The sequence below is a fragment of the Mustelus asterias genome, chromosome 19 (assembly GCF_964213995.1).
Source record: "Mustelus asterias chromosome 19, sMusAst1.hap1.1, whole genome shotgun sequence".
Taxonomy (NCBI): domain Eukaryota; kingdom Metazoa; phylum Chordata; class Chondrichthyes; order Carcharhiniformes; family Triakidae; genus Mustelus; species Mustelus asterias.
In genome coordinates this window covers 69,576,189-69,596,177 of record NC_135819.1, presented here as the reverse complement: position 1 = coordinate 69,596,177, position 19,989 = coordinate 69,576,189, and the positions used below count along the sequence as shown (strand labels likewise).

At 42.6% G+C, this 19,989-nt stretch overlaps 1 protein-coding gene across 1 annotated transcript in view; it reads right to left on the bottom strand.

Annotated features, from left to right (window-relative positions):
- chchd3a (coiled-coil-helix-coiled-coil-helix domain containing 3a) overlaps positions 1-19,989 on the bottom strand; it is a 301,499-nt gene that overhangs the window by 68,847 nt on the left and 212,663 nt on the right. The window contains exon 5 of the mRNA XM_078235821.1: positions 15,747-15,830. Within this exon, the coding sequence (XP_078091947.1) occupies positions 15,747-15,830 (84 nt within the window). The remainder of the gene's footprint in view (positions 1-15,746; positions 15,831-19,989) is intronic.

Here is a 19,989-nt window from a genome sequence, read left to right as displayed (position 1 = left end):
CTTCACAGCTCCAGGGACCTGGGTTCGATTCCCGGCTTGGGTCACTGTCTGTGTGGAGTTTGCACATTCTCCTCGTGTCTGCGTGGGTTTCCTCTGGGTGCTCCGGTTTCCTCCCACAGTCCAAAGATGTGCGGATTAGGTTGATGGGCCATGCTAAAAAATTGCCCCTTAGTGTCCTGGGATGCGAAGAATAGAGGGATTAGCGGGTAAAATATGTAGGGATATGGTGGTAGGGCCTGGGTGGGATTGTGGTCGGTGCAGACTCGATGGGCCGAATGGCCTCTTTCTGTACTGTAGGGTTTCTATGATTTCTATGAAGTGATGCTCTGGCACATTTGAAAACTGAGAATAAGATCAATTCACCATTGCATGTGCAACTGTGGAATTTGGGGTGATAGACATAGAACATCGAAAAAATACAGCACAAACAGGCCCTTCAGCCCACAAGTTGCGCCGGTCATGTCCCTACCTACCTAGGCTTATATATAGGCTTACCTATAACCCTCAATCCTATTAAGTCCCATGTACTCATCCAGAAGTCTCTTAAAAGACCCTATCGAGTTTGCCTCCACCACCACTGACGGCAGCCGATTCCACTCACCCACCACCCTCTGAGTGAAAAACTTATCCCTGACATCTCCTCTGTACCTACTCCCCAGCACCTTAAACCTGTGTCCTCTCGCAGCAGCCATTTCAGCCCTGGGAAAAAGCCTCCGAGAATCCACCTGATCTATGCCTCTCAACATCTTGTACACCTCTATCAGGTCACCTCTCATCCTTCGTCTCTCCAAGGAGAAAAGACCGAGCTCCCTCAGCCTATCCTCATAGGGCATGCCAACCAATCCAGGCAACATCCTTGTCAATCTTCTCTGCACCGTTTCAATCATTTCCACATCCCTCCTGTAATGAGGTTACAGGAGGTTACGCACTCCTTGGTGGTCTCGTGGTTAGGATTTGGCGCTCTCACCGCCGCAGCCCAGGTTTGATTCTTGGTCAGGGAAGGTGTTTTTGGGGTGGCACAGTGGTTAGCACTGCTACCTCACAGCACCAAGGACCAGGGTGGGATTGTGGTCAGTGCAGACTCGATGGGCCGAATGACCTCCTTGTGCACTGTAGGATTCTATGATTTTATGAGCAGAGAACTTGGAGAACTCTAATTTAGATGAATTTTGAGCTGAGTGCAAGTGGGAAGAGCAGCGAGGCAAATATTTCACAGGTTGTACCTTGCAATGAAAAAGGAGCAGATAAGAGATTTAGCAGCAGAGTGGGCAAAGTTGGGAGTTGGTGGGTAATATGCGACAGAAGAAAAGCAATGGTTAAATAACTCCCCATTGTTCAACATCAGCAAAATGGAAGTTTCAGCTCATCCAGGTTTTGGCATCGGAGGGGCAGCTGGTTAGTATTGCCACACCCATATTGTCTCTGGTGGGATTGCAAATGTGAGCAGATGTGGGAAATCATCTTGTGCTTGTTGCCTTATTATTTGATAATTTATGACATGGCAAACATCAATGTTTGATGCCTGACGGTCAGTGATTTTGTCTACAAGGTGCAGATAGCCAATATAATTCTTTTCCTACTTCTTCCTTCACTACTCTTCTGAAGGTTGTGACTTGGGATGGGCTACAATTTCAGACAGCAGCAACTTGGTTGGTATCTCAGTCAAATTGCCATGCTTCACAATGCAGGCTAGATGGTATTGGCACACTTCAAATCATTTGCCTGATCATGAACAAGGGCCTAACCTAACATCCACACTGCTTATTGCTCAGAATTAAAGGAGAAGGTAGGAGTGCAGGTGAGTGATGAGGCAGATTGTTACCAGAAAATAAAATGGACAGAATGTGTGAATGTCATTTTGCAACAAGGAATTATACAAGAATAGGGAAATTTGATAATAGAACCAACTTAAAGGCTCTGAGGTGCATTTTGGCGTTTCGCCCGCCACGGGAATCGTAGTGGGCGAGTGGTGGTCCATGGAAAGTCCATTGACCATGTCTGAATGCAAGAAGCATTTGGAGCAAAATTAATGAGTTCACAGCACAAACAGAGACAAAGGGGTATGATTTGGTGGCAATTACTAAGACATGGTTACAAGGATATAAGGTCTGGGAATTGAATATCCAAGAGAATTCAATATTTCGGAAGAATAGACAGAAAGGAAAAGGAGGTGGTGTAGCTTTGCTGGTGAAGGAAGGGATCAGTGCTGTAGTGAAAAATGGTATAAGCACTGGAGATCAAGATGTGGAATCAGTCTGAGTGGAAGTAAGAAATAGCAAAGGAAGTAAGTCCCTGGTGGGAGTAATCCATCGGTCCCCAAACAGAAGTTCGGGCACAGTATGAACCAGGAAATACTGCGGGTTTGTTTGAAAAGTATGGCAACAATCATGGATGATTTTAATATGCACATACACTGGATTAATCAAATTGGCAAGGGTAACCTCAAGGGAGAGTTCATTGAACGTATTAGAGATGGTTTCTTGGAGCAATAGGTTGTGGAACCAACCAGAGAGCAGGCTATTCTGGATTTGGTACTGTGTATGAGCAGGGATTAATGAATGACCTGAGAGTTAAGGATCCTCTGGGAAGGGTGATCATATTATGATTGAATTCAAAATTCAGTTTGAAGGCAAGAAACAGGAATCCTGCATTCGCATTCTGGAGTTAAATAAAAGTAATTACATAGGCATGAGAACAGAGTTGGCTTTAGTGGGCTGGGCAGGAAGGCTAAAAGGTAGTGGCAGTTGTTTAGAGAGATAGAGACTAAATTCCTCTCAACTAAAATATACTCCAGAGGAAGAAAAATTCTAAGAGGGGAAAAAACATACATGGCTAAGCAAGGAAATTAAAGACACAAAGACAAAAACTAAGGCACACCATACTGCAAAGGCCAGTGGCAGGCTGGAAGACTGGGAAACTTTTAAAGATCAACAAAGGGTTACTAAAAGATTAATAAAAAGAACAAAGGTAAATTATGAAAGAAAACTAGCACAAAATATAAAAAAGGAAAGCAAAAGCTTCTATAAGTATATAAAATGGAAGATAGTAGCTGAAGTAAACAGTGGTACCTTAGAGGATGAGACCGAGGAGTTAAGGAGGCCGGGGAGTTAATGGTGGGGAGCACAGAAATGGCGGAGATGCTAAGTCAATATTCTGCCTCAGTTTTCACAGTGGGGGCACTAGTACCATCCCAATAGTAACAGGTAATGCAAAGGTAATAGAAAGGGAGGAACTTAGAACAACCATCATCAATAGGGAAATAGTATTCAACAACTATTGGGATTGAAGGCCAGATAGCCTACATCCAAAGGTATTTAAAGGAAGTGGCAGAGATAGTGGATCCATAGGTTATAATACTCCAAAATTCCCTGGATGCGGGAACGGTTCCAGTGGATTGGAAAAATGCTAATTTAATGGCCTTGTTCAAAAAGGGAGGGAGGCATAAAGTAGGAAACTATAGACCAGTTAGTTTCACATCTGTTGTTGGGAAATTGTTAGAATCCATTATTAAGTAATAACAGGACATTTGGAAAGTCAAAACGCATTCCATCAGAGTCAAAGTTCTATGAAGGATAAACCATGTTTGACTAATTTGCTAGAGTTCTTCGAAAATGTAACAAGCCAAGTGGATAATGGGGATCCTGTACATGTAGTATATCTGGATTTCAGGAAGGCGTTTGATAAGGTGCCACACAGAAGGTTAACATACAAGATAAGATCAAATGGACTTGGGGGTAATTTACTAGCTTGGATAGAAGCAGCACGATCGCCCAGTGATTAGAACAAAGAACAAAGAAACTTACAGCACAGGAACAGGCCCTTCGGCTCTCCAAGCCTGCACCGACCATGCTGCCCGACTTAACTAAAACCCCCTTCCCTTCCAGGGACCATATCCCTCTATTCCCAATCTATTCATGTATTTGTCAAGACGCCCCTTAAAAGTCACTAACGTATCCACTTCCACTACCTCCCCGGCAACGAGTTCCAGGTACCCACTGCACTGTGTACAAAATCTGCCTCGTACATCTCCTTTAAACCTTGCCCCTCGCGCCTCAAACCTGTGCCCCCTAGTAATTGACTCTTCCACCCTGGGAAAAAGCTTCTGACTATCCACTCTGTCCATGCCTCTCATAATCTTGTAGACTTCTATCAGGTCGCCCCTCAACCTCCATCGTTCCAGTGAGAACAAACCAAGTTTCTCCAACCTCTCCTCATAGCTAATGCCCTCCATACCAGGCAACATCCTGGTAAATCTTTTCTGTACCCTCTCCAAAGCCTCCACATCCTTCTGGTAATATGGCGACCAGAATTGAACACTATATTCCAAGTGCAACCTAACTAAGGTTCTATAAAGCTGCAACATGACTTGCCAATTTTTAAACTCAATGCCCCGGCCGATGAAGGCAAGCATGCCGTATGCCTTCTTGACTACCTTCTCCACCTGCATTGCCACTTTCAGTGACCTGTACACCCAGATTCCTTTGCCTATCAATACTCTTAGGGGTTCTGCCATTTACTGTATATTTCTTATCTGTATTAGATCTTCCAAAATGCATTACCTTACATTTGTCCGGATTAAACTCCATCTGTCATCTTTCCGCCCAAGTCTCCAACTGATCTATATCCTGCTGTATCCTCTGATGGTCCTCATCACTATCAGCAAATCCACCAACCTTTGTGTCGTCCGCAAACTTACTAATCAATCCTGTTACATTTTCCTCCAAATCATTTATATATCTTACAAACAGCAAAGGTCCCAGCATTGATCCCTGAGGAACGCCGCTTGTCACAGCCCTCCATTCAGAAACGCACCCTTCCACTGCTCTGTTTTCTTTGACCGAGCCAGCTCACCTCTGATCCCATGTGACTTTACCTTCTGCACCAGTCTGCCATGAGGGACCTTGTCAAAGGCCTTATTGAAGTCCATGTAGACAACAGCCACTGCCCTACCCTCAATCATCTTCGTCACTTCCTCAAAAAACTCGATCAAGTTCGTGAGACATGACCTCCCCTACGCAGAACCATGTTGCCTCTCACTAATATGTCCACTTATTCCCAAGTGGACATATTAGTAGTGTTGCCTCACAGTACCAGGGACCCAGGTTCGATTCCAGCCTTGGGTGACTGTGTGGAGTTTGCACGTTCTACCTGTGTCTGTGTGGGTTTCCTCTGGGTGCTCTGGTTTCCTCCCACAGTCCAAAGATTTGCAGGTTTAGGCCATGCTAAATTGCCCCTTAGTTTCCCAAGATGTGTAGGTTAGAGGGATTAGAGGGGGAGAAATGCGTTTGGTTATGGGGATAGGGTGGACCTGGTTAAGATAGTCAGACTTGATGGCCTCCTTCTGCACTCTAGGTCTTTTATGACTCACGATTGGTATACAGGTACAGCAGTTAGTAAGGAAAGCAAATGGAATTTTAGCATTAACAGCTAAAGGAATAGAGTACAGAAATAAGCAGGTGTTGCTGCAACTATGCAAGGCATTGGTGAGACCGCACCTGGAGTACTGTGTACAATTTTGGTCCCTTTATTTGAGGGAGGAGGAGGTGGCATTTGAGGCAGAGGAGGTTCACTAGATTGATTCCAGAGATGAGGGGTTTGTCTTATGAAGAGAGATTGAGCAGTTTAGGCCTTTACTCTCTAGAGTTTAGAAGAATGAAAGAAGGTCTAACTGAGATGTACCAGATGATAAAAGGTATTGACAAAGTAGACAGGGAGTGGATGCTTCCTCTTTGGGGCAATCTAGAGGATTGAAGAGGTCATAGTTTTAGGATAAGAGGTAACAGATTCAAAACAGACATGAGGAGAAACTACTTCTCTCAAAGGGTCATGAGTCTGTGGAATTCACTACGCCAGAGAAGGTGTTACAGGCTAATAGGCTGGAGGAAATAGATGTTCGGAGGGAGGATGTCCTGGCAGTTTTGAATAAACTGAAGGTCGATAAGTCCCCTGGGCCTGATGAAATATATCCTAGGATTCTTTGGGAGGCAAGGGATGAGATTGCAGAGCCTTTGGCTTTGATCTTTGGGTCCTCGCTGTCCACGGGGATGGTGCCAGAGGACTGGAGAATGGCGAATGTTGTTCCTCTGTTTAAGAAAGGGAATAGAAATGACCCTGGTAATTATAGACCGGTTAGTCTTACTTCGGTGGTTGGTAAATTGATGGAAAAGGTCCTTAGGGATGGGATTTACGACCATTTAGAAAGATGCGGATTAATCCGGGATAGTCAGCACGGATTCGTGAAGGGCAAGTCGTGCCTCACAAATTTGGTTGAATTTTTTGAGGAGGTAACTAAGTGTGTTGATGAAGGTAGGGCAGTTGATGTCATATACATGGATTTTAGTAAGGCGTTTGATAAGGTCCCCCATGGTCGGCTTATGATGAAAGTGAGGAGGTGTGGGATAGAGGGAAAGTTGGCCGATTGGATAGGTAACTGGCTGTCTGATCGAAGACAGAGGGTGGTGGTGGATGGAAAATTTTCGGATTGGAGGCACGTTGCTAGTGGAGTGCCACAGGGATCGGTGCTTGGTCCTCTGCTCTTTGTGATTTTTATTAATGACTTAGAGGAGGGGGCTGAAGGGTGGATCAGTAAATTTGCTGATGACACCAAGATTGGTGGAGTAGTGGATGAGGTGGAGGGCTGTTGTAGGCTGCAAAGAGACATAGATAGGATGCAAAGCTGGGCTGAAAAATGGCAAATGGAATTTAACCCTGATAAATGTGAGATGATTCATTTTGGTCGGACTAATTTAAATGTGGATTACAGGGTCAAAGGTAGGGTTCTGAAGACTGTGGAGGAACAGAGAGACCTTGGGGTCCATATCCACAGATCTCTAAAGGTTGCCACTCAAGTGGATAGAGCTGTGAAGAAGGCCTATAGTATGTTAGCTTTTATTAACAGGGGGTTGGAGTTTAAGAGCCGTGGGGTTATGCTGCAACTGTACAGGACCTTGGTGAGACCACGTTTGGAATATTGTGTGCAGTTTTGGTCACCTCACTAAAAGAAGGATGTGGAAGCGCTGGAAAGAGTGCAGAGGAGATTTACCAGGATGCTGCCTGGTTTGGAGGGTAGGTCTTATGAGGAAAGGTTGAGGGAGCTAGGGCTGTTCTCTCTGGAGCGGAGGAGGCTGAGGGGAGACTTAATAGAGGTTTATAAAATGATGAAGGGGATAGATAGAGTGAACGTTCAAAGACTATTTCCTCGGGTGGATGGAGCTATTACAAGGGGGCATAACTATAGGGTTCGTGGTGGGAGATATAAGAAGGATATCAGAGGTAGGTTCTTTACGCAGAGAGTGGATGGGGTGTGGAATGGACTGCCTGCAGTGATCGTGGAGTCAGACACTTTAGAAACATTTAAGCGGTTATTGGATAGGCACATGGAGCACACCAGGATGATAGGGAGTGGGATAGCTTGATCTTGGTTTCAGATAAAGCTCGGCACAACATGGTGGGCCGAAGGGCCTGTTCTGTGCTGTACTGTTCTATGTTCTAGAGTGCGGTAAATGCTGGGACATTGAGTAACTTTGAGGAGATAGACAGGTTTTTAAATAGTAATGGGTTGAAGGGTTATGGAGAATGGGCAGGAAAGTGGAGTCGAGGCAGAGACAAGGTTAGCCATGATGGTATTGAATGGCAGAGCAGGTTTGAGGGGCTGAATTGCCTACTCCTGCTCCGAGTTCTTATGCTCCCAGAGGTTTCTGCACATTTCTCACAAGTAGGAGCTTGGTTGATTTTTCCCATTAAATGCCATGGATCCAAAGACCAAATATATTATCGATTGAAATAAGTTCTCAGCTGAAGAGGTATTGAATCTGTCACTTGTTTGTATGCATGGTCATACCACCCAGCATTTACTCATGTAACTATCACACGAGGCTGAAGCTAAAGCTGTCTTAAACGTGCAGATGAGAATGTAAATTTTCCACAAGAAAAGAAACCTTCATGGCTCAATCAACAAATCCAAAAACATTCTATGGTTGTTCTTAATTCTATGCGATTAAATTCAGCACAGGAGATCAGAAGATAATTAAATGTTTGATATATCTGTGTTACTTAATAACACCTGTACAGAGAATAAGGTTCAACATTCAGCACTAAACATGCAGCAGAATTTGTATTTTCTGTGTTAGTCAACTAAATGCTGGTAATGACTGTGGAAATCCTAACCTGCAATCTATCTTGTTTCAATCCATCATTTCCACTGTGTTTGTTTGGCTTAGTTGACAGTACACTCACATTTGGATGATCAGATTCAAGCCCCAAAGCAGTATTTGAGCACACACAATGGTCTGAGACCTCCATGTAGTGCTAAGGGAGCAATGCATTATCAAAGAAGATATTCTTGGGAGGCAACATTCAATTAAAGATTAATTTACCTCTGTCTACTGGCTATTCAAAGGTAATTAATTCACATGATCTGACAATTTAATTTCTTTAAGCACCAAATTTCAATTTGTACCATGTACCGTTAGGTCTCCTTATTTAAGAAAGGATATAATTGCATTGGAAGCAGTTCACTCGACTGATTCCTGGGATGAGAGAATTGTCTTATGAGGAAAGGTTGGACAGATTGGGCCTGTATCCATTGGAGTTTTGAAGAATAAGAGTCAACTTATTGAAACACATAAGATTCTGAAGCGACCTGGCAGGTTGGATGCTGAGAGGATGTTTCCCCTTGTGAGAGAGACCAGAACACTGGGACACATTTTAAAATAAAGAGGTCCCCCACTTAAGATGGAGATGAGGAGAACTTCTTTTTTTCTCTCAGAAGTTTGTGGGCTGGTGGAATTATCTTCCCCAGGGGCCAATGGTGTGAGGGTCATCAAATATGTTGAAAGTAGAGTTACTTAGATTCCTGACTAACACGGTAGTCAAAGTGGGGAGGCAGGATAATGGAGCTGAAGTCGGAATGAGATCAGCCATGATTTTATCAAATGACAGAGCAGGTGCAAGGGGCCAAATGGCCTACTCTTGCTCCTAATTTGTACGTTTGGATGTAATTTTGCTATGTTCCCTTTGTGTCTTAATTCAAATTATTGAGTGAGTAATTTTCAGCATTAAAAAACACTTCACATTATTAGTAGTCAGTATCTGAGTGGTTTTGGTGGGCAGCTAAGACTCCAAGCAATTTTCTTTATAAGGCAAGCAGGGACTTCTTCCAGTTTCGTGGCCAATATTCCTGTTTCAATCAACATTCCCCAAAAACAGATGATTTGATATTGCAGCTAGCTCATTGCTATTTGGCATTGCGTGTGTCCAAAATGGCCATTGTGCAATTGCTTCACTATTTTTTCACGTTATGTCAGAAATCAAAAGACCATGAAGAATGATTTGGGTTATGAAAGACACTGCAGGGCCGATTCAAACTGACTCTTGGATTTTGACAGAGCTGCTGAGTTACTATTTCACATTAGTCAATAATACTCACGTTCGGGATGAATGTGCTCAGTACTGAATAGTAGTAATATGATTAAAATGGATAGTCAGATCATTCTGGGTAGTTCAGGGAAACAAAATTGCAAGGGCTGCAGGGCCAAAAATATCCATTCACGGATGATTAAAGAGATGGCACCGGTTTTCTGTGACCTCCATACCTATATCGTCAATGGCTCAATAGAATCAGGATAGTTCTTACAAATGGAAACTTGCCTGTGTCGTGTCTACTTTCAAAATAAGGAGACACATCAAAACCAGGGTACCACAGTCCGACATCCATTACAAAGAAGTTGTTGGAAGGAATCATAAGATAAACAATGCGGCAGGGAGCAAATGTCAAAAATTCACAACAAGATGTTGGAAAAATAGGTTATGCTGAACAAATTTAATTGAATTTTTTCACCAAGTTGTGAATAAGGGAAATCTGATAGACATTAATCTACCTTATGATCTGGGTTGAGACAAGTAACCTTTTCAAAAAAAAAATTTAAATATGATATTCCAGTTATTTACTGAAAGAATGAAGCAAATGATTCCACGGTTTAAAACAAAATAATTTTTTACTTCTGAATAGTAGAGATATCAAAGGGAAGAACCACATTTAAGAAAACACTGAAGCCTGTGCGAGGGGGTAGTTGCTTAGATCTCCCAGAAGACAACATGGCAGTTGGTTAGATCTCCCAGAAGTCAGTGTGGACAAGGCCAGACCCCGGAGAACCAGTTGCTCTCAGCCTCAGAGGACACCAAAGAGCACAAAGGGCAGAGCATGGTAAAATTACGGGAATTCTATAGATTTAAAAATCTGTAAGGACTGTTGCCAGCAGAAAAGGGAAGGTTCACTCTCGAGTGTCATTTAAGCTAAGATCTTTTGGAATTGTTTTAAAATACTGTTAACTGTGTGAGGCCATTCTTGTGATAAAGTGTAATTTTCTTTATTTTTAATAAACCTTTACTTCAATATAAAAATGATCACAATTAGTCCAAGACTTCATTTTCTGATTGCAGACAACATCTCCATAATATATAAATTGCAAAAATTGTTTTGGCAGCTGTTTCAAGATTCCTTTTGGGATTTGGGGAGTTTGACATTTACCAGCCATGCCTCAACACTGCCCAGAATTTAATTCTGGTGGAGGCAGAAAGGCAGCAAGGTTCAAGATGCCACCACTCCACCGAAGTAAATGTCCTATCCACCTCAAAGATTGCAACCAGCAAGAGCACAAGATTCTGCCCTCAGTTTCACTCTGAAGTTTCCTTGGAATCCTGAAGGGTCAGTTTCTTTCTCAGTTTCTCTTTTCCATTAATACAAATTTTAAAACTCCAGATTCCATCACAAACTGGAGTTCCAGAAAGTTTTTGGTAGAATGCTGTGTTTAGTGCCAGAGATGGTACTAACTGGTAAGATGAAGAACAGATTGGAGATTGGGTAATTCTTTTCAGCAGAGAATTGTGGGTCTTTTGGACTATATTTGTCAGCTGCTGTGATGGTTGCTGACGCTCTGCATCTCTTTGAGAGGGAGCTGGACTGGGGCTGAGATCACATCATATAAAATGTAAATGTCTTCGTAGGTAATATCTGGTCTACGTGATGTCCTGGACTGGTTCCTGATTGTAAAATCCCTCTCCCACCCAAAAAGGCAGAGTATTTTTCCCCTGTTTTGTTAGCTGCAAGGGTGAATGTGAGGTGAGTGGGGGAAAGTGTGAAGCCAAGATGGTCCAGCCATGGTGTGGAATAGGCTCGATGGACTAACATTTCTTTTCCTGACCGTCATTTCTGAGCGTTTATACATTTACCTATTTAATAGATCCTTCTACAGAGTTTCTGACTGAATTGACACTTGATTGTTAAAAGAGAACTAACATGAGAAGAGCTGGATCTTCATACACATAATGCATGGAGAGCCAGATGAGGCAGATTGATAATTTGCCTCACATGACAGTCAGCGTTACAATCTTTTGGCCACAAGTTGGTTCAAACCAACCTGGCAGACATGCTGCCACTGTGGTCAGTGCCTGTATGTGGTTAATGTGAAAGATTTGAAGGTGGTATTTAGCGTACTGTTTTACTTTGTCTGCCCACCTCCGTTGCCATATCTGGACTGTAGCTGTGTAAGCTGGCTTGAGAATATTTACAGTCAGGCATTGGAATGACATGTCCAGACCAACTCACCATTCCTTATTGATGGTGGTGTGAATTCCAGTTATATCAGTGTTTGAGATAATCAGCGTTAGGCACCCTCTGCCTCTTGGTGTTGCCAATATGTTGTACAGACCAACTGGACAAGATTGTGTAATTCCATGTGACATTGGTGGCAGATCATGTCTCCAGTCCGCACGATGGTGTGTGAAGGACAACTGTTTGGTTTGCAATGGCTTCTGCTGGCAGATTCATTCACTGTTCCTGCAGAGTTGCTGCCCCAGCCTTCCAAGATGGAGCTGGCCCTGCCAAACTGGAAAGTGACACTGTTGTCGATTCTGAAGTTTGGCAAGGGAATGGTACCAAGGTCATAAAATTTATCTTTAGTCTGAAGTGCTACATTACTGATCTTAAGTTGTATGACAGGGTGACTAGGGTATGGGCTGGTCCATTAGGCATACAAAATGGGCTGGTCCATTAGGCATACAAGATGATCAGAGGATTAGATAGGGTGGATAGTGAGAGCCTTTTTCCTCGGATGGTGATGGCTAGCACGAGGGGACATAGCTTTAAATTGAGGGGTGAGAGATATAGGACAGATGTTAGAGGTAGGTTCTTTACTCAGAGAGTAGTAAGGGCGTGGAATGCCCTGCCTGCAGCAGTAGTGGACTCGTCAACATTAAGAGCATTCAAATGGTTATTGGATAAACATATGGATGATATTGGAATAGTGTAGATTAGAGGGGCTTTAGATTGGTTCCACGGGTCGGTGCAACATCGAGGGCCGAAGGGCCTGTACTGCGCTGTAATGTTCTATGTTCTATTATTTCAATCTTTCAGTTAATTATAGCAGCTATGTCCTAAAGATACAGGTAAATAGCCTTCAATCATTACACAGAGCAAGTAAGCATTGGCTACCTGCATTGCTTTTGTTCATACTTTGCTGCACATCAGAGATAGAGCACTTTGGGATGCAATAAGGTGCTCAACATACAACACGTCTTCCTGTGGATTTCTATAGGCAGTGTCTTATTGCATACATCAAAGCAAACATGTTTTCTGCCTAACACAAATTTATCTTATTTCCACCCTTGTATTTTAACTAATATTATTCTTTAACAACAAAGATGTACAACTTCACATTACCATTACTACTTAAAAACACAGCCTCTGCTCAACTATATAGAGTCATCACTGATACTACAGGTAATTATGCGGTCCTTGAGCAAACAGTATTATAATGTCTACGACTTTCATCATTAGCTGTGTTTAGCTTTGCTCATGAACAGGTGACATTTTTACAAGTGAATTTCATTTATTTTCGTGGACAACTTGTGGAAATAAAGCATGTAGGGGGACTAGCTAGGGTAAATGCATGGGGTTATGGGGATAGGGCCTGGGTGGGATTGTGGTTGGTGGGCCAAATGGCCTCCTTCTGCACTGTGGGGATTCTATTTCACCGTGTATGGAAAAAGGATGAAATGGGATTTGAGGGACTGTCAATTGAGGCAATTTCCCCATTTCTCTGAGACCTTAATTTTGAAATGTTTACATCAAAGTTGGGTAATTTGAAAAGCTACGCACATCGTTTGTACAAAACATGGGAGGCCATGTCACCAAAGGCGGAACTGAAAATCACAGCACATTGAAGCTCCAAATGCCTCTCTATGCTGGATGAGAAACTACACCCCTCAGCATAACCGTTCGAACATAATTCCTCTGGGGGTAGGTGGGGAGGGACAAAGAAAGAGATGGAAACACCAAATGGCTTTGCAATATAGCATGGCATTTAAAAACATTTCATGGCCTTTTCTCTGAACCATGCAAAATTGAAACAACTTAAACTAGCGAGTACAGAATGTTTTTCAGCACGCAGTTGACAATGACAACATTGCAGACGGAAATCAAATCAGGTTCTTCCTGGAGCATGCACTTATATGAGGTTATGAGAGCTACTGAATGTTCCCTCCCTTGTGAAAATTAAGGCAGAATACATCATAACAAGGTAGCCAAAACATCAGGGAAGAAAGTACACAGATAAAGCATGTTATTTTAAACCTTTTGTCAGGTGCAGGGTATCCTAGCCAAGTCATACATGTGAGCACTTGAAGGCATCCTGAGCAATAAGCATTAAACAAATGGCAATAGATGAGACACTGGGAGACATTGATATTCAGAGGGACCTGGGAGTTCTTGTACCCAAATCACAAGTTAAAATGCAGGTACAGCAAGTAATTAGGAAAACAAATACCCTTTATTATAGAACGTCTGATTGCGCTTATTTATATAGGGTCTTGCTGAGAGAACATCTGGAGAACAGTGTACAGTTTTGATCTCCTTACTCAAGGGAGGAAACATTTGCAAAGAAGGTTCATTGGACTGGTCCCTGGGGATGAGGGTGATTGCCCGATGAGAAAATACTGAGTAGACTAGTTCTATATTCCTCGGAATTTATTAGAATAAAAAGTGATCTCATTGAAGCAATGAAAATTCTTAAGGGTTTAAAAGGATAAATGTTAGGAAGATGTTTCATTTGGCTTGGGAAACCGAGATCCAAGGGTTCTTGTCTCAGAACAAGAGGTCAGCCATTTAAGACTCAGCTAGAAATTTCTTTACTCAAAGGGTTGCAAAGTTTTGAAATTCTCTACTGCAGAGGGCCATTGTTAGTTCAGTTGTTGAGAGAGAGCAATAGATATTTGAATAGAAGGGAATCAAGGGATATGAATATAGTGTGGGAAGGTGGACTTGAAATGGAAGATCAACCAATATCTTAATGAATGGAGGAGGAGCTTTCGTAGAATCATTGAATCCTACAGAGCAGAAGGAGGCCATTCGGCCCATTGAGCCTGCACCGACCATAATCCCACCTAGGTCCTATCCACATAACCCCATGCATTTCCCCTAGCTAGTCACCCTGACATTAAGGGGCAATTTAGCATGGCCAATCCGCGTAACCTGCATATCTTTGGACTGTGGGAGGAAACCGGAGCACCCGGAGGGAACCCACACAGACATGGGGAGAACGTGCAAACTCCACAGAGACAGTTACCCAAGTCAGGAATCGAAACCGAGTCCCTGGCGCTGTGAGGCAGCAGCGCTAACCACTGTGCCACCATGTTGCTCATTTGAAGTGCCAATTGCCCATTCCTCTTTGTATTTCTCACGCTCTTAAATAAGGAACTAAAATTACAATTTTTAGGAACAAATTTATGAGGTGACTGCAATCTGGCTCCATCGGAAAAGGGCAGAAATGCCACCTGGTGGCTCAGAGGTGCGTTCCCTGCGAGAGCTGCTTCACACCAATGGCCGAGGATTGCCCTGTCAATGTCTGGTGAAGGGAAATCAAGGAAAGGTTTGGCTAAAATAGTGTCTACCTTCCTGAAGTCTTAAGTTGACATGGAAAACGCAAGCAGCAGAAGTTTTAGGTTCAGTAGCAACAAGAGAATTCAAGTCTGAGAAAATATTGTCTCAGAACAGCCTATAGTGCAAGTTACATTCTGTAACTTGGAACACTGCAAGGTGGTCGATGCTTTGCAGCAACGCGCGAATCACAGAAGGACTGCAGTGAGACGTGACAGATTAAATGACGTTATCCACTCCTCAACAAGGAACTTGTTGAAGGGTTAACAAGTTGTTTAATGATCAGAGAATGTTATTTCATGAAAACAAGTGGAATGCTTCTACACAAACTTCTACCGTGCAATCCCAATAACATAAGATTTTTGGAGGGCAGTAGGTTTCTTTTTGAAACAGTAAGCTAGTGTTGGACTAGAAGGTGAATATGAATAATTGTACGAGGCAGAGCATCACTTCAGTGGGAATGCAGAGGACGGAAGGAAATCACTTCAAGGCTTTGCAAGATACAAAGTTGAATATCCATCAGGAGAAACAGAGATCTGGTGAAGAGGACATTGAGTAAGGTTTGGTCAACACTGTTTTGAAAAATTGCTCGAGTCATTTACCTGCTCGCTTTTCATCAGCAGAAGTGAGGGGGTGAAGAGGGTTACTTTTGATTAGATTTTAGACAATGTATTTCATTAAACACAGAAAACTTGTTCAGAAATGACACAACTATGCTTGGGCCAATTTCTTTCTTTCGCCATTTACTGTGCTTGGTATTTTTTTTCCTTACAATTCCAATGAAACAAGTATCTTTTTAAAAAGCCTTTCTTACCCTGTCTTCCAGTCTGGTCACCTGCTCCTTGTAATAGGCATTGAGTTTCTGCAGCTCTTTCTCTTTTTCTTCCAACTGTTTGGTCTGAAAGCATAAAGAGGAAGACCACTTGTAATTTGGGGAGTCAAGAATGTCATCGTTACATTGTATGGTCAAAATTAAACTGAAGCATTTTTAAAATTTATAACGCATAGCTGACACGCAATTGCTTCTGGTGTGGATATACAGGACTGTCTGCGATACTGCAAAGCTTCAGTTTGTTTGCCTGACCACCCTGAAGTGGCTTGTGTCAGGAAAGAAGATAATGATCTCATCAGCTCTTTTGTAAGATTAGGATTTCGCTGACAGTCAGAGGCCGCAGAGAAGAGCTCGACTTTCCCCTGACAAGACATCAGGAAATGCTTATGATTGCAGTGGCACAAGTGCAAGACATTGGAACTGCAGCATCAAAGGAAGAACCTAGCAGTCTAAAATGGGAATCACAAACGAGAAACATTTTGCGTTCAATTGTCAGATTTTTAAAAATCTCTTTGTTCAACATCAAGTGCCTACCACACAATTGGAGAAATTGAATTGGAGCCTGAGTGAGCCTGACAGTGCAACACAGGTGAGTTAACATCAGTAGATATAGCCATTAATCTGGTTAACTTCAGTGATCATTCTATTTCAATAGCATGCTTGTTAATTCAGTTGCATTACATCTTGCTCAGCACAGTAACTCCTCCCAGCTAATTCTGATAAATGCTTATATATAATGCTGAACATCTTATATTTGACAAAAATGGAGGGAAATATGTCTCCCGAATGTTCTAAATGCAACTATTTGATTTTTATTTTACCAATAGGATGCTTGTGCCAAAGCATCCTGAAATTGTACTGCTCTGTTCCTTTTGCTTCCATCGTCCTTCAAAGCACTTTAATGACTTTGGCAAGAGCCTGAGTATCTTTTGATGAATCCTTTATGAAGTAGCTACTGCACAGAATATAGATACCTTGGTAACGTTCTGAAGTAGTGCCTTCTATATTGAACAGTCCTGACACATTTTTTTTTGTGGAGAAAATGACGAAGGAAAACTGGAGCTAGAATTGTCTCCCTCATTTACACCAGTCTTCTTGTCTTCAGAAACATTTAAGCTCTGTGATTGTGACCAGCCTTGGTGGGGAAAGAGGGAACAAAATGAACGGGTCTTCTCATGCAAGCTTGTGTTATAATTCCTTTTGACTCCATCTTCTTTTGTTTCATGTTTCGAATGCTTGATGATGATAAATACGGAGTTCTGTTTTACTAGTTTGTCGTTTCAAAGAGTTAAAACCCACACACTTGAATCTCACGCATTCCAATCGCCCAAGGTTTTATAACTCATCTTTATTGCTTGCAGGGTATGGAGGAAAAGGAATTCTAATATTTCTGTGCATGACCTCAATCAATTGACACTTGCATGCCAGTGGACTGTACAGGATCAGCTTGACAATGATAGCATTTCCCTATGATTATACAGCCATTCAATGCACAGTGTACCCTCACTCATGGAAAATAGCCAATGGACAAAGTTTTTATTTATCTTAAGTCTTGCAGTTGTTCTCAGAAACACAAATGAAACCATTAGCCCCTTAACCTGAACATGAGCAAAAATAGGTTCATCAAGCCTGTCCTAGTCGCAATGCAACAAAGCATCATGACCGAAAAGCTTCCACTTTATCTCACGTTACTGGAAACTGCCATCTATGATTATGTAAGCCGAAGTTATTTCCCCCTTGTTGCTTATTTGTGACAGAGGGCAGTGGATGCACAGCAAAGTTCTGCACATCAACCTGACAGAAGCATGTTTATACCACACTAATTATCAGCCTTCCTGACTAGCTGCCAGCGGACGGCACAGTTGATACTGAAAATGTTTCTTTCATTATTTATATTGCACTTGTCTTCATTCCAGTGAAAAGGATACTATTGCATTAGACAAAATTTTGTCGACATATTATCTTCCCGTGTACATTATTTACTGGCAATGTTTTGCCAATTATGTGGATAATGGAGTTTCCATTTTACCTGCGAGTCACCAAGGGCTGGAAGGAGCAGCATAAGGCAGAAAGCTGTTAAATTCTCCATGATTCTAACATGTGCATTAAGTGCCAACATATACCTTCTCAGGGAAATCCGTGGGAGTCATATCATGTCTTTTAAAAGGATACTCGACATCACGGTTCCCCAAACTGGTTTCCGCAGAACCCTGGGGTTCCGCACGCGGCCAGACTGATGTCGAACATTTGAAAAAAATGCCACAAAGCTGCTTGTCCAATTAGAGGCTGGTTTCTCCAGAATCCAGCCTCTGGATTGTTTCATGCTGATTCCAGCTCGTCCAATGTCTTCAAATTTCCAGATCAGCCGAGTGATGGGGAGAGCGGGCAGGAGTGGGGGGTGGCCATCATCGGGCAGCAGTGGGGTAAGACAGCCATCATTGGACTGGAGTAGGGGGTAGGCAGCCACTGGGCGGGAGTGAGAGCGTGGCAGGAGGGAAACGGGAATCGCCGGCATGAGAGACGGAGGGTTGAGGATTTGTCTGTGTGTGTGTGCGTGTAAAAAAAGAGAGATGAGTGAGGGTGTGTGTAAGAAAGAAGTTTGTGTGCGTATACAAGAGAGATGTGTGAGAGGGATGTGTGTATAAAAGTGAAATTTGAGAGACAGAGGTGTGTTTTACAGGGGTATGTGAGTGTGTAAGAGAGGTGTGAGCTTCAGAGAGGTGATCGAGTGAGAGAGAGATGCATGCCTACAAGAGTGAAAGGTATGTAAGAGAGAGGGATGTGTGTGTGTAAAAAAGGTGTGTGTGTTAAGAGAGAGGTGTGTGTACGTGAGAGTAAGAGATATGTGTGTGAGTGAGATTTGTCAGTGTATGTTTGTAAGAGGGAGAGGTAAGAATGTCAGTGTGTGGTGAATGTGTGTGGTGAGTGTGTGTGGTTTTAGAGGTGTGGGAAAGAGAGAGGTGAGAGTGAGTGTACATATCTCTGTGATAGTGTGTGTGTGTCTGATATGAGAATTGAGATTTCCAATATCACCCCTCCTATTAAAATGTGAAACAGGTAAGACGCAAGTACGTTTATAAGAAAACTTCATCGTTCTATTAAATGTACACATAAAATAAATTGAAAAGACTGCTGTAAATGAGGACTTTAAGGTTTGTACCTATTGCACAAAACAATCAATTCTCTGTGGTTTAACTTAACACGCTAAGAATGTTTCTCAGGGATTCAGTCAGTACTCGGAGGTGGTCAAAAGGGTTCCATGGAGGAGTTCAGGAAACCCAGCTCCACATTTGTAACCATGTTTTCTACACTCGGACTGTGTGTGCAGTTTTATTACAATATGCGTGACCATAAAAGCCATCAACATTTATCACCCAGTGGGTCAGGAAGGGCTGGAGGAAATGCAATCAATTCCAGTTCAATAGCAGAGTGTAGGATGATTTAGTACCCAGTCTAAATCAATTTAGGAGGAGCTGAGCACTGGGGGGGGGGGGGGGGGGGGGTCATGTGATTCTACACAGGTAAGCAGGAAAAAAATAGGTGATTTCTCACCCTCAAAGCCAGTTTATATCAGCGCCAATAGAGGTCCATAGAGGAAGGGACCAGAGTGTCATAGAGGGGAGAAAGAGTGAAAGTCAATTCAAAAACATTCTGTAATTGGCTTTATTGTAAATTTGTTCACAGTGCCAACTAGTGTAGAATTAAATAACTGCATCAGCCGATTGATTTTTAGCCGGGTTTACATGCAAGTGTTTTGTTTAATTGTAGTTTACTACATTCACTCCAAAGCATTGTGTCCAGGCAGAGATATTGCCCAATGCTTTTGCTACTGAGGAAGCTTTTATACTCATCCATTCCATAAATCCCATCTATAGATGGTGTTAAATCAAGAAACTGTCCATCCAGGATGGAATGGATAGAAAGAACATTGCTCCAGGATTTCTGCCTCATAGTATATCTTGCTCTCAAGCAAAACTTGCTCCTTGATATATTTATGATTTTCTATTATTCAAAACTGCAAAACACCACCTCCAAAAATGCAGAATCATGTGAAATGCTCGCATCAATTTGCCGTGTAAACAGCATAAACAGGTTTGCAGTCGGTTTTGTACTGTGCACCTCCATCCACTTGGAACTGTGCTGAAACCAACAAACCCCACTTCTCTAAAGGCCCTTCATCGACAGAAGCCCTTTTCACTCTGTGGTTGACATGTCAAGGTGCATC